At 34.0% G+C, this 16,432-nt stretch overlaps 1 protein-coding gene across 4 annotated transcripts in view; it reads right to left on the bottom strand.

Moving 5' to 3' along the window:
• Positions 1-784: 784 nt before the first annotated feature.
• Positions 785-16,432, bottom strand: part of LOC146003511 (transmembrane protein 245) — a 63,209-nt gene continuing 47,561 nt past the window's right edge. The window contains exons 14-15 of one of the 4 annotated variants that reach the window (XM_083141835.1): positions 11,973-12,032; positions 4,072-7,631 (exon numbers count right to left, since the gene is read on the bottom strand). In XM_083141835.1, the coding sequence (XP_082997961.1) occupies positions 12,014-12,032 (19 nt within the window). In that variant the 3' untranslated portion in view covers positions 4,072-7,631; positions 11,973-12,013. Of the gene's footprint in view, positions 7,632-11,972; positions 12,033-12,803; positions 12,908-16,432 lie in introns of all 4 variants that reach the window. The other 3 variants (XM_083141809.1, XM_083141802.1, XM_083141815.1) reach the window with 3 other exon arrangements.

Below are 16,432 nucleotides of genomic sequence, written 5' to 3'. Positions count from 1 at the left end.
GACCTTTCTTTTTTATTTTTCTTAACCTTTATTTATTCGACCCCTACTTAGGTAAAGTTGTAAATTATCAATTAAGAAAAAAATATTTATTTAACGAATAACCCTACCAAAAGGCCAGTTAACATGAAAACTTAACCTAAGCTGTATTTAACAAGAGAATTAGACTTGCTTTATGTATTGATGCACTCTGTACTGCATTTGGCAGACTTGCGAGGCTCTGGCATCTGAACTCTCAGCCAGTATAATCTTGTGTGTGGCTCATGTTGTGATCCCTATATATGTTTGTGATTGTCCCTTCATCCATCTTATCGTATGACCATTCATTCTCATCTTCAAGATTCATTACATGCAGAAAAGTGAAGTAAAATACTCTAAATCAGTCGAGGGGGGTAAAGGGGGTAAAGTTCCCCATGCATATAACACCATGCCATGAAGGCATATTTAGTTAAAAGTTCTTGACCACAAGTATAATTTCTTCACTTTTGACTTTCATGACTTTCTTGACTGGTAAACAGCCTGCATTAAAACCAGCAAGATCCTAAATTAGTTGGAAAAAGTGGTACTGGAAAATCTAACTCAAGGACAATGCAGTATGTCAACCAAACTCCAGGTTAATGAGCCTAGATTTAAAGTTTTAAAGTTAGTTGTAACTCTACGAGTAGTGTACATAAGCTAAAGTGTAATAAAAACTCAGAGAGTTGTGATTAATTTTTTCTTCATTAAAATAGAAATAAAATAACTAATTACATTGCAAAAACATTAACACATGTAGGAACATTTAATATTATAAAAAAAATGCCAACATAAAATGCTTAATGCAGTCGTATACCTAAAAGGAAGAACCCCACAAATATTTTTACTTTCATTATTAGAAGTTATATCTAACAGACTGCAAAGGAAATGTTAATACTGAGAATCAAATAAAAAATATAAAAATTAGGATTTAGTTCTCTGTACAGTGCTCAATTCACAATATAAGTACTTTCAATGATTTCGCACTTACAAATTAAATTTGGGAACTGTTATATTCCTCAAAACAAAGATTTCACTTTTATTTTCCAATTGTGAAAACATGCATATTACCCATTCAATGTGCCTGCCAGATCTTGCCATTCACCACAAACAGTAATTCTAGGGTGTTTGGGAAAAGCACAAGTCAAAAAATGCAATATTACGGCAGACAGTTATTAATGTTTATTCTTTTAATACTAAACATTACAGACATTATATACATATTGGGCCATCACTGTTAGAATCTTTACACATGCCCAATATAGTTTAACTGATTCAGCGTGACTTAAAAGCAACAGAACGTCACAGCTGGTGACTAATGTGCCTTTCCCTGAACACCCTAGATTTCTGCCTAATCTTTAACTGCAGAGAATGAGTGCAAAGGCAACTGATTACGCCAGTCATATGCACATTGATCCAGATCCCACTTTAAACTGTAGCTCCAGTCTCAATTAGCCTATCTGACCACAAAGTGTGCTTAAAACAAACAAAACACCAATCATTTATTGGAAGTTGTACAAAGACTTGAAACATGAATATATTTATTACATTTTATTATTTACAAAGCTGATAATTTATAATGATGACCTCTTAAAATCGTAAAACAACACAGGAGAAAAAACTATTACAGAAAAACCAGATTTTACATTTTCATGCATTTCACACTTTCCTGCATTTTAAGTTTTTGCATCTTGATTCCCTGAAAAATGTAAAATCAACGTTCTACTGTATTGCATTTGTTCACAAATGAACTGTCCACAATCATGTTTTTTTTCATTTATGTAACATTTTGATATGCTGGTTAGAATTACAAGGTTATAGGTAGCATGTCAAGAAATGTCACGGGTTCAAGGTTGTTAACACTTTCCTTTTGTAAGAATCTATTTATTTATTTATTCCTTTTACTGAACTAGATGGATTTTTATCCTTCATTAATTTATTAAACAATAGAACAAACTGAAATAGCAATGTAGAAGATTCATTTCACGTTAATGTTTAAAAAGTACTAGCATTTATGTATTCACACACACTGTGTTCATAAACCACCATTGCAGTCAGTCATGACACAAATTTTTAGCTTTTTTCATGTCAAAAAGAATGATTTTTTAAAAATGAATTCTGGACTACAAAATTTCCAAATTTAAATTAGTAATACTACTATAAGTATTCCAAGTAGGGGTATGCAAGATGAAAATTTTTTGGTCGAGCGAGGAACATGACAAGAAATTTTAAATATCCTGATGCTTGAACACAACCATTTCCCTACAAGGTTGGTATATTTTGGGAACAGCAAATGAAGAATTCTCAACACTGAAAATCTCGAATTGTACACACTATTTCATCTAGATGCAAATGTTTTCACATTTCTGGAATGAAGACTCCCATCTCTCAAGAAATTTCTGGCACTTATAGCACAGAAAACTTCAAGAATTAAAGCACTTTTAATACATAACCATTTGAAATTCCCTGAACTATTTGGGCTCATGAAAACAAGGAAATAATTTTCTGAAGTTGGGACTGAAGATTTTTCCCAATTTCTCAATCCTGAACATCCTTGAATTTTTCTCAACAATTTTATGAAATTTCCTTTTTTCTCAGTTTCTCCAACTGAAAGACATATTGCTCAATCCAATTTATCTGATGCTCAAAAATTGGACATTTACGATTTCTTTTTTTTTCTTTCAAATTTCTCTCAGATGTCAGACATAAAACTAAATTATATGACATGTTCAGTGAAACACTGATGACAAATTATCATACCACATACCATATTCCTTTGAATCCAAGATGCCATTGAATGCAAGGTGCACTTTAATTTTTGCTTCAGCTTTTGAGAAAAAAATTACTTCCAATTTTAAGGACCACAGATGTACATAATACTGATACTTTATTAGAACCCATTGCCATTAGCATTTATATTTATCATTTAAACAATAACAGCACATTATGCTATATTACACTGATATTGTGACATATTTATACATATGTACTCGGATCCAAGATGCCATCGAATCGAAGGCACCCCTGTAAACCGAAAAAAGGTGCACCTATATTCAAAGAAATATGGTTTAAAGTTGAAAGACTCTGGTATAAAAAAGGCAGAGGTATTTCATATCTTGTTCCTGCATTAGGCAACATGCCAAATCAGAAGACAACAGAACAATATAATATTCCATTATACAAGTGTTGGGAAAAAAATTCTTAGCTATTCTTTTAAAAAATGTTTAAATGTTATATGACATACAAAAATTTATAATACAATTATATAATATATAGTTAAAGCTCCTGTGCATTTTAATCAACATCTTAGACAAAGGCTGATCGAATCAACTATTATCTGTGCCTATCTTGGCAACAATTACCCTCTTAACTCGAGTTCAGATGGTGCTATAATTTTATCTTATTTCACACACATAAAATGTGTAAACATGAGAGGAAAAAGTCTAATGAGGTATTTAAGAAAATAAATACAAAGTTGCTATATTCTACAGTAATGTAAATTTTGATTCCTTATACATTAATACTGCAGTTGTAAACACATTTATATATTTACATCAACACATTAAGAAGTAGTAGTTTTATATTTGTAACATATACAACCCTACCGCAACATCAATACAAAAGAGGGAAGGAATGGAGATGCTGGATAATACAAATCAGATAGCAATTCATTTACTTTTTCAGTCATCCCTCAACTTACATTGCACTAAACTTTTCAAGGACCTTAAAATGATTAAACAAGTCTGTGCGATTTGAACTTTGTAACATTTTGCTGATGTAATTAAAGCTTAGTTTATGACTTGTGTCAACATGACTATGAATATTGTAAGAATATATCAAACTAAATATGTGCCAGAAATACCAATAAAAGCAAGTGCAAAAAACAATTTTTATTATTAGTAATTCTTCACATTACATACATTTGCTTCTCAATGAGTGGAGAAGTTTTACTGCATTTCTCTTATTATAAATGAAGTTCACTTATTTGTAGAAAAAAGGGGCAAAATTTGATTTATTTAAAAGGCCACTTTTTGAAGACTAATCGAGACTTTAATGCATGCAATGAATGAGCACCCATGGTGCATTGGTCTTTAGGTCTTCTGACAACAAGACAATAAAGATGTTTCAAAAATTTAAAGAATGTGACAGAATTCTTCCTTAAAATTGAAACTGTCCATGCAGGTGGTATAAATCTGAAACCAGATAAATCATATATTTACAACAGGTCTTAAAATTGTACAGCTGGCAAGAAAAGTTTCTAAACACACAAGCTTAGAAATGCAGCACTGAGTTACAGTTATTATTGACATACTGATGGAAAGAGAGAACAAAAAGTCAACAACAGTGGAAAATATGAGGTGAGCATTATCAGATTGAAATATTAAGAATTACACTGTAGTTTCAGCAACCAGTAAAAACGAGAAAAGAAAAAGGGGAAGTGACCAAGAGGTAGCCTTCAATAATGTATTGTGATGCTTTAGTTCCACAATTAAAATGTAAAGGCACAAACATATTCTTTTAAAATAAGCCATTTGAGCAATCAGCAAAACATTTCACACTTCTCAATTTCAAAATGATAAAATGCTTATGTGTATGTACGTATGTGCACACACACACATACACATACACATTACTATTTTTCCAGAAAAAGTTCCAATACTCTTCAAAGATTAGTTTTCTTTGGTGACAAGTAAATAAATGGAATGAAATTAATCTGTAAAAATCATGTAAAGTTGACCATAAAAACTACTATAAAAATATGTTGGTTATTGCAGCTCTTGGAGTGGAAATTGACTGCAAGGGAGGGTGTTCAAAACTTGGGGGATACGAAGGGGGAAGTTCCTATGGTTTAACATGATCACAATGAGACAAATGTGCTTTTTCTAGCTTGGGAGGATTGCATCCCCTCTGACATCCATGCTCCCCTCACACTTCAAGTACATACTTGACCATATACATTTTTCATATTTTATGTTGCTCTTCTACCACGTTCAGATAAATTGCATACCTTGAACAATTAAAATGGAAATCTGTTATGGAAATGTCCTTTCCTCCTTGGTGATGTTTTTTAAACTACTGATATAAAAGTTAGCAGGTTGTGCTTGGCAATATTAATGGCCACGAGATTTGATTGTGTCGGTGATGGTCTTAATTATCAATTACGAACAGAAATTTATTTTAACTTTGTGTGTTTTTATGACAATATACTATAGTGTTTTTATGACAAGACACTATCAGTGCAAGCTTTCAAAATCTATCAAAGATGTAAACATCGATAGTGTTTGTTGCAAACACTAAGGAGATTTGGTGAGGTCCCTTCTGCACCAAAAAGATTGATGGAAAGCTCATCAAATGATAGCAAAGGTAGAAAAAGGATGGCTACACCTGCACCTGAGCAGTCACAAGCTCATACTAAAAACGACGTTTCTGGAAAGATTGTTGTTCACCAGGTGCAGCTACAAGTGCAGCTTGCTTCGGGCCTCACCACAAGCCAAACTGCATCTAGTGTTGCTCTGAAAGGTTTACATACCCTGCCAAAAGATCAAAGCAAAATTAAGGTTCGCAGGAAGTCCACTGCTGTATCAAGTGCAAGTTCGTCAAATCAAGAGGGTCTTAGATCAAGATCCATTCCAAGAACCCAGGAAATAGATGTCTGGGACTACAAAGGCACGTACAAGGATTCCCAAAAGCATCTGGAAGAGCAGACTCAAAAGTCAAGATGTTGCTAGCTGAAGCAGCAGAGAAAGATCAGCGCATTTTGGAACTACGAAGAGAAAAATACTCCTTTGGAGCAGTTGTTACATGATGCTCAAACCACTATTTTGGAGCTGGAAGAAAAAGCTACGGAAAAATATTACACAAATCAAACATTTGGACATCTGAATGGACCAGTGTAATAGTGACCTTGTTCACAAGGATAAATAAAGAGTTACAAGAAAAGAAGGAAAGAATTTCTGTCCTTGTGTCAGAATGCAATGTTCATAAAGATCAAGTCACCTTGAAGCTTCAGCCAATTGTAGTCTTTAATTCAGATAATTGCATGAGCACAATAGTAAACGTCTCATGCATAGTGCATTGCAGGATCTTAAGTTAATTTTTGAATATTAACAACGATTAGGTTAATATTTCACATTCTTGTCATATGTCTTAACATAAATTATCTTACACATTCATGGTAACACCAATATATAAAAGATAATTTTTTGACAGTTCAATTATTTACAATATGTAGATTTTTCAATTATCACATTGGCTGTTTTTACACTGTAATTAAAAACTTCCTACCATCATCATGTAAATGAAAACATATTAAGCTGCTCATTTTCACAATTTGAATGACATTTATGCCCAAATAAAATCATCACTTGAAATACTTTTACAAACTGAACAATTTTATGACGTTTCAACTTTGAACATGATTCTAAATTTGTAAATTTGATTTTAGCTTAATAGATTATAGCTTTGCATATATATGCATTAAACTACCAACCACCACTTCAGTACAAGTGCAATGAATATAAAAATAAAATGCTAATATGTTGGGAAAGCAATGTAAGGTAACCATATGACTAGATGAAAACAGGTGAATTTTATTAGCCGTTTTCCACACCTCAAGTTGCATTATTTCACCTAATTCTTTTAACAAAAAAATTTACAATTGGTAACTAAAATTTCCATGCTGAAAAATTATGAAGCATCACGTCAAACTCAAATGTAGATAGTTGTTTTGTTTGAAACAGCATAACCAACTACATCCTGTTTGTATAAATAACTGTTAGGATAAGTAAAAATGTAAAAAATATTTTCCTTAAAAATGTTTAAAAAAAACATTGAAATTACAAACAGCAGGTAAAATTTATTGATATATGTCCCAGCCTGTATGTATGTTTTTATATAAAGATACTGGGTATACTTATATATAAAGGAATGTGCGCTTAGATTTGTAAATAGTGGAAATTTTGTTGACAAATGAACGTTATTGTTCAAGAATTCAGGATAAAAGTTAACTTGATTTTTAATATACCTGAAGCAATAATTGAAAGAGTGTCAAAATGCTCATGCAATGTATATGTATTTCTTTGCTATAGACTGCAAAGCTGTTGGAGTAATAAAAAATTAAAATAATTACATTTTCGGCATGTGTTTAAAAAAAGTTAATGCATTTACACTGACGTTACCTGCTGTTCTTTATCATTGAAACTGCTCTGAGATCAGTTCACAATCAAACCCATATCAATTAGTTAAAAGAAAACAATGTTTCATAATGTTTTCACATTTACATTCTTTAACATAATACCTTGCATGGAAGCCACAATGAAATGCAGGAATTATCAATATGATGACATGAAGGCACTAGATAGCATGGTCAAGAAGTCATTACATTCATTAGCCCAATGCAAGTATTGTTGCATTTGGATGATGAAGCAAGCTAATTGAAATGCAGGACAATACTTAATTCAATTCATACTTGTGTTATTCACTTTGTATACATCAACACACTATCCAAGCGAGAGTAATTAAAGCGACAGATATCTTCGTTGAGAATTCGTTAGTAAGTTTAACGTAACTGAACAGTTCTTCTGTTGGTATTCTTCCAATTGACATCAACGCTGCCATATCTGAAAGTGGAGTGGAATTCAATTTCTCCCATCAAGACAAAGACATCAGTGACTTGTAAAGTGAGGTGACAAATGTTTTCATGTACAAATGTTCAGAAATTAATGTCTTTTCTAGGTTATTATAATTTCATTTCATATCTTATATAGTCTTTACTTTCTTTTATATGTAATGTTTCTGTGTATAATGATAAAGAGCATTGAAATAATACTCTATCCAAATTTAATTTCTTGAGACTAGCTAAATTACATAGCACCAGTTAAAAAGAACAAAAACAACTCTATTCAAATATAATTATTACGTTTATATTCCATATTTGATTACTATTCTTGTGCTAGTACCTACCTACTTGGCAGTGAAAAAGCATGGTGCACTATGCTGCAACGTAACAGATTAAGCAAGACAGTTCACTTGGTGTCATGCACAGACACAGAATCATCACACCTGTTCTCGATGTTATGTGTGGAAAAGGAATATCGCGTTACATATTTTAAGATAGTGGCAACGGGATATAATAAATTTACCTAAAGCAAAAGCAACAAGGAAATGTGGTTATGGAAATACAGATAAATGCACACATTCATATGGCTTATCACCTTGTACACTATCACAGCATTGACAGCAAAGATAGAAAAATAAATTTGGTTATTTTTACACTGAAATATTGAAAACGTAAGTGGAATTTAGAAAATTTATTCCCTGCACTGATAGAAGAAAATTGGCAACTGGTTTGATTGAAAGCACTGTGAAATTGTACCAGCGTTTGATATTTGATATTGATTCATATTGATATCTGAATTTTAATCGTATCTACAGAACTAATCTTGACAGAGATTTCTTTACAAATACTTGGAGCATATTTTTCCCATTAAGGAAAACTACTTGCACTTTAATATAAGACATAATTGATGGAAATATGTGTTATATGGAGTGCATTCTAATTTTAATGTGTCAAATCATATCTGTGTTTGCATTAAGTCAACTTGTCTGCTTACTGATATATAAATAAATAACAAAAAACATTTTACCTCTATATTTTATGATCGAGGCACACTTGGAAGTTACTATGGGCTACAAAATCATTTTATTGTACAGGGTGGCTCAATAAGTCACTTAACACCCTCAGTACAAGGTCACTGCAGCGCGCAACATGGAAATGGTGATGACCAATCTTTATCAGGCCAAGGGGGAACCACATTGACACCACCCACATGGTCGGCGGCCATCTTGATGTCCGCCATCTTGAATTCAACTTCAGAATTTTAAACAGGAAGGGGGTCGTGCGACATACCAAAATGGGCTAGAATTTCACGAGAAATGCAATGGTGAAGGTTTTTTCGATGTATCTTTAACCAGTAAAAAGTTATGACTGAATTCTTGTACCAATTAGCTCCTTTTCGAGGTGTTAGAAAAATGCCTTAAAATTTGTTTAGCGCATCAGTAATGCATCGAGATCAAAGTGACGTCTAGGGAGAGACGTTCGCATGCCATTGCACATTATTTTAATCGGATACATCCATGAAGAGCTGCTCATTATGAATGGTTGTCGCGAACAATTTACAGTGTGACGCTTCCATTGAATTAAAAGTCCTTCACAGTGACAAGGCTAATGTTTATGTTCAGAAGGAAGTTCACATGTGACCCTTGTCATCTGATAACTAACTTTGTACAAAAACTGGTTCATAACGTTCCCATAAGTGTTCTGGTGTTCTTCCCTATTGAAAAAACTCTGTAAAAAGTACCTTCTTCCATAAGCAAGGATGAAAAAAACTGTTTATTTAACAAATCCAAGTAGCCCTAAGCATTTAAGGTTCCGTTGATGGAAAATTGACTAACCAATCGTGTTCCACACAGCACGTCACACCATTAACTTACCAACACTAACCATTCAGCTTTGATCTGTCAAAAATGGGTTATCAGATAAAAAGCATCGAATATTCTGTTTATGAACTTCCTTCTGAACATAAACATTAGCCTTGTCACTGTGAAGGACTTTTAATTCAATGGAAGCGTCACACTGTAAATTGTTCGCGACAACCATTCATAATGAGCAGCTCTTCATGGATGTATCCGATTAAAATAATGTGCAATGTCATGCGAACGTCTCTCCCTAGACGTCACTTTGATCTCGATGCATTACCGATGCGCTAAACAAATTTTAAGGCATTTTTCTAACACCTCGAAAAGGAGCTAATTGGTACAAGAATTCAGTCATAACTTTTTACTGGTTAAAGATACATCGAAAAAACCTTCACCATTGCATTTCTCGTGAAATTCTAGCCCATTTTGATATGTCGCACGACCCCCTTCCCGTTTAAAATTCTGAAGTTGAATTCAAGATGGCGGACATCAAGATGGCCGCCGACCATGTGGGTGGCGTCAATGTGGTTCCCCCTTGGCCTGATAAAGATTGGTCATCACCATTTCCATGTTGCGCGCTGCAGTGGCCTTGTACCGGGGGTGTTAAGTGACTTATTGAGCCACCCTGTACTATTTCAGTCTGTATGTAGTACATAAGCCTTGCAGACCTTTTTGGATGAACTAAATTACAAATATACTATGATTTTTTTCTTTCTTTGAAAGGCATATACACACACACACACACAATCTTTTATTTGCAAGTCTTTCCCATCTAAATTACAATACCCTACACACTAGAGTACTGCAATGAGGGCTTTTCACATGGGCCAAGTTAAATGGCATACAGAATTTATAGGTTTTCCGCTCGAGCGAAATAAACTCGAACTCTTGAACCCTATTAGTACACGTATTTCCGTCATTTGACTGTGGCAGTGGGCCCTCAAATACTGATCATGAAGTAAAAGACACAGTAAAATTGAAAATTAAGTGAACATAGTCATCATCTTCATGTTAAAATGCAGTTTTTTATATCTTACAATACACAGTGACATGTGAAAATGAAATAGATGATTATGGGCTGAAACTACCTAGGCTGACATTTTATGTTTCTATAATTATTGTCACATAAAAATGATGTTAGATTGAATGTTATAACTACATTTTATTATTTCGCAGAATATGATTATCCTTTTTGGTAAGTGAACAATAATGTACACGTACTTGTTGCACTGTGATATGATATTTTTCATTGCTTAGGCAGGCCTGTCAGCATATGTTTCCATTTTAAGTTTCGATCTGTATATACAGGGTGTACATAAAGTCTGCTTTCAAAAATTTATTGCAAAGAAACTATTAGCATCACTAAGTGTCACAACACATTAGTTGAAAGAGTAAAGTCGTAAGTTTTAGTTTTTCCTTGTAGTTCCATTTCTCGCTGCTAGATGGTGGCAAATTCTAGATGGCGCTTTGTGGAGCTAAACAATTTTTTATGTGCTACATTTTGATAAAGCAAAGAGTGCTACAGACAGAAATGTCCAACGGAGATTTAGGAGAAAATACAGGAAAGAAGCACCAAGCAGGAAAGCAATCTAATGTTGCTTCATCACTGAAAATTAACAAATCCACAAATTCATCTTCTCTCTGCTGCAATTCACAACCTTTCTTTGTGTTGGGGATATAACTTCTGAACTACCTGTATTCAGAATGCTTCCCTAGAGGGAACAACTGCAATACAAAAAAGAAAACTTACGACTTTACTCTTTCAACTAATGTGTTGTGTCACTTAGTAATGCTAATAGTTTCTTTACAATACATTTTTGAAAATGTTACCATACTTCATGTACACCCTGTATTGCATACTTTCATATGTATTGTATTTGAGTCTTACACATAATAGACGGAATTATGATTTAGAATGTAATTGCATAGAGTGGTTTCCTTCCATGTATGGGTTTTAGGTTGACACTGCTGCTTATTAGGCCTTGAAATATAAGATGTTGCCAATCATTCCACTATGAGTGCAGTACACTCCAGCATAGAACGCTTGAGCGTGGGAGACTCAAACAAGTATCCTTCCAAAATTAACGACCTGTAGCTCATGATGGATTGTTGCATACGATCACAAAGCAGCACTACAACTACATCAGAGCTGCATTATGAGATCAACTTTTACACACACACACATGTATTATCAAAAAAATAGTTACCACCGTTCACTAATCTCATACTAAATTAACTTCAACTTATTATGATTCTCAGAACTTTAACTAAATCAAAGTTAATTTAGCAGATGTAAAAAAATAAAACTTATTAAGCATTACAGGAAAAAGGCAGAACTGTGCAGATGACAGTTTAAAGTGGAAATTTGCAAAGCATAAACAAAATCTGAGCACAGGAAGAAATTAAAGATGATGTCAAAGCCTTCCCCATGCCTCATCCTCTAAAGCAGAAGCACAAAGCATAACAAATGTGACATTACATACCTCAACTAGCATCAACTGACAATGTAAAGATGTGATGGCTGTTATATAACAGTATCCATCCTACAAATGCATACAAATTACAGATGTTAGATGCAATCAACTTTATACATTTGCAGAACAGGACATTTATTTTCAGTGCACAAAATATCTTATGCTAACTCCTTTACTTATTGGCTATACTTGGAAGAAGACAGGAATAAAAATAATGTGTGTAGACATCTTATTGCAAAGCATAATTTAAGATATGTAAATTTTTTCTCTTCAGATCATTGTACAGAGTGTTTAACCTAAAAGTATAGTGTGGATATTCATTTATTTAGTTGACAGTAAATTCATACGTTGAACACCTCGTAGTACGACTTCCTGAATGTATTATAGTATTTGTTTACTATTTCTTAAGCTTATTTCTCATTGTGATTAGCCAAAATTGGAAGAAAAGCGATACTAAATAATACAAATACAAATTCAGCTTATTTCATTCCTTATTCTCTGCTGGTAAAGAAGTTGGTAAAGAAGTTGAGAAAGTTGTATTTTGAAAATGTAAATTTGGGTGTTTTACTTTCCATATTGCAAAAACTATGATTGTTCTTGATTAATTGATGGCAATCAGCACTTGAAGTGGAAATTCTGGGAGGATGTTGATGTTTGGATGCTCCTATGGTTTGACATGGTGACAATAAGAAAGCTGGGAGGATGCTTTGAGAAAATTTTGCTAGTTGGGGGGATACCATTTTGCACATACCATGTGCAAAATATATACAGTGCATAGCAGGTCCCAAGATACACTGACCGACCCAAACCATTTACATGAAGTATGTAAATTATTGTTACCTTCTCATTTTGCAGGAAGTATGCTGCTACGATTGTAGGAAATAGTATTTCTATGTCTGAATTGCCATGCAATTATATCCTTCACTGTATTTTGGCTAAACATGCTTAAATAAATAAAAATAAATATTAAATATAAACTGAGTCATGGAAAATTTTGAGCAAATTTGAAGCAACTTATTCTCTTTTTTTAAATTCCTAAACTTTAACTTGTGTTGTCACTATACCTAATACATACAACATATTTGATGGAGTTACATGTATAATGATTTATTTTGTTACAATGAAATTTTGAGGGCAAAGACTGCCAGGTGACTTCTTGTTATGCAATGCACTGTCAACAAGTTTACTCCCATCACAGTTTTTTTATTGCCCATCTAGACTGAAGTCTGCTATTTTTAACATTAACATTCATGTTCCTCCACTTGTCCTCATGATGCTGGGATTCCATTAAAATGTGGGCCTCCATCAGCCATGCATTAAGAGCAAGGATGCTAGGCTACCTGAAGAACTTATGATTCATATTCTGTGGAACCTTGATTGCACATTTTACAGTGAATTGTGTTCAAAAACGTATAATGTGGGAATAGAAAAATCTACAGAAGCACGATGTCTTATTGCAACCAGGAAAGTTAAATGTATAATACAAGAAAAATGAAAATTTTGGGTGCTTCACTTCAGAATCCTCTCGGACAGTCAGGAATACATCCTGTGCATTTATACCCCTTGCTTCAAATGATCTATTACCTATTCTTAGTCTTCTTTACCAGTTTCTCAGTTAGGTGATTTCTGGAAAGTAAGGTGCTGCTGGGACTTTTGCTAGTGTCAGAAAATTTCCCTAGTTTAGAAAAATAGTATGATATTACAAATTCTGAAAAATTACACCTTCTATTCAGATATTCAAGTGGCTTCCTTTTGCTGTTGTCTAGATATCTCTCATGGAAAATAGGCTTACAGCACGTGTCGCCCCAGTCGAATTTGTTCATGTTACCATTTGAAAATAGAAAGTGCAACATCTGCGTGTGCATACGTTATCTATGACTCGCACAAGATTGAGAATGTTCGAGAACTAATTTAAATTTCTTTAAGATAACAAAATTAATCATTGTATAAACATTTTTGGCTTTGAAAAAATATATTAGAAAGGTATGTTATTTACAACTTTAACTATTTTATGTAAATATTGTAAACATCTATTTTACATGTCATAATTATGTAAATCTATAGAAACCTGTAAATTTCCACCAAGTTTCCTTGGTTTTTTGTAAATAACCGTGTAGTATAAAAGGAAGCCGATTTTCTGTATATTTCGGCTATCTTACCCAATTGCCGGTATCACAAGTTTACCTTGTAGGGAGAACTGCCTGCTCTTCGGAGGCTGCAATTTGCTTGGGTTAGTTTCTCAAGCCTGCTGCTTCGGCTCTAGTTGCTTGCGATACCAAAAAGCAATCCAGACTAATCCTGGAAGGGTTACCCATTTCGGATTTGTCATAAAAATCTGCATCAGTTAACCTAAATCCAGGATTCCCAAGGATTAAGTATTAATGTATATTGTGCATTAATGTTAATAAACTCTACTTTTGTTGGAAGAAAGTTCCATACCTTTTCATTGCAAAAAACTAAGGAAAGGTATTAAAATCCTACACCAGTGACCAGGTTAGGGTCTGTAAGATAGTTACCCTAACAGCTATCTGAGAAGTTCGATCCTGGGTAACATAGTACTTAACCTAGACCCTAGAAAACCGAGAAGGTGCATGTCAAGCAGGGTTCGCCAAGGTGGGCCCAGCCAAACCCAGTGGTTTTTTTTGGGTTGGGCCCACTTGAAAAACCCATTTTAAAACCCAGTGTTTTTTTTTCAATAACTTTGGTATTTCAGTGATTTCTGAAATGAAGGAATGCCATAGAGGTGTATACTAACGAAGATTGCATTTGAGATTCTTAGAATGCGATCACGACTGTCATTATAACTAGAGATTAATTTTGCTATCTAAAATGCACAACACTTGTAATATTGAAATGAAGTAGAATGAAATATCAGAGCTTAGTACACCAATACAAATGTTTAATCTTTATTAAGAAGTTACATAGGCCTATATTAAGCTGTAGATTCTGCAGGTACGTTAGACAAAAGATTCCAATATGTATGTTGAACCAGGGGTGCTCATCCCCCCCCCCCCCAAGGCCCATGATGCACTCCCCCCAAAAGGTAGAACATCCCCCCCTTTATGCCGAATTAATTACTCAAATTATTTTTCTCAGACAATTTTTTTTCATTTAGATCATTCGGCACCCATGGCCGACTCCCGCCGCCCCTAGCTACAGCTCTAAACTTGATGAAAACTAGAAAAGCAGATAATGTGAGTGAAGCAAGCAAGGAAATTTTACAAAAGGAATTTTTATTTGCATTAAATTTGAAATTGAAGGGGTAATTGCTTTTCTCTGCCCCCCCCCCCTGTAGGTGCCCTAGGCCATCAATGTTTGTCCCCTTGCTAGCCTAGAAGTGACTTCCGTCGAAGGTGGAGGGGGTAGACAATGACACCCTACCCCCCTGTGTTGCAATAGGCTCTCTGCCATTGTTAGTCAACCTTATTTTGCAGTTTTTCTGCTTGACTAACCTTGTATTAATGTGAATACGACACCCCCTCCCCCCTTCATCCAAAACGATTCTAAAGGCATGAGGTGATGTTTCATTTCAACCCTATCGCCGCGATCACCACAGCTAGGTGGAAACCATACATAATTATCCAAAACTAAAAATCAATAACAAGTCAATCAAACGATATGACCCCCCCCCCCCATTTTTGTGTGAAGATATATGCAATTGGTATAAAATTTTGTCCCTCCCCTCAAAATTCCCATGAAGCAGGCACGCCATGAACCCCTCCCACCCCTGTGGGCACCCCTGTGTTGAACAGCAACGTATTTATGTTTGCTCAGTTTTGAATACATTTGTTACTGCAGTTTTTATACCAAATAGCATAGAATTATATGATTACTACATTATTACAATAACACAACTATTACATTCTATATAATAGCGGGTAGGTTGAGTGGCAATTACAAATGTGAATTATTACATGTATTCACATTTTATTTATAAAAACTGGACAAAACCCGAAAAAACCCAATTAAACTTGAAAAAAAAAACACCAATTAAACCTGATTAAACCCACCTCAGGCCAGGTGGGTTGTTTTTTTTTTTAAAAAAAAAAACGTTTTTTTTTTCAAACCCTGGCTTACAGTGCCACAAAACTATAAATAGATGGACACTAGTGAAAGCAAACCGCATGAATATTTACTTGATGTGTTGTGGAAGATATTTTACGCAGATATTATTTTTCAGAATTTGGAATATCAGAGCAGTTTTTCGGAAAGAGAAACTTTCGAAAATGACTTTGATGGTGCATGTTAAAAGGTCCAGTGCAAACTTAAAATTCAAGTTTTCCAGAACCAGAACCTTACAGATGAAATTATTTAAATTCTGAAATGATCCAAGAATCACCTGACTGGTAATTCAAGGAAAAATCTTCACAATATGCTTTCAGGAAAGCTTTAAATCGTATCATAAAAATTTTAAAGTGTAAAATACGTGCATACATACTCACAAAAGTAAAGTCGTCAATTCACTTTCT

This window comes from Lepisma saccharinum, chromosome 1, assembly GCF_977018435.1.
Source record: "Lepisma saccharinum chromosome 1, izLepSacc3.1, whole genome shotgun sequence".
Taxonomy (NCBI): Eukaryota; Metazoa; Arthropoda; class Insecta; order Zygentoma; family Lepismatidae; genus Lepisma; species Lepisma saccharinum.
This window is presented reverse-complemented; position numbering and strand designations above follow the sequence as displayed.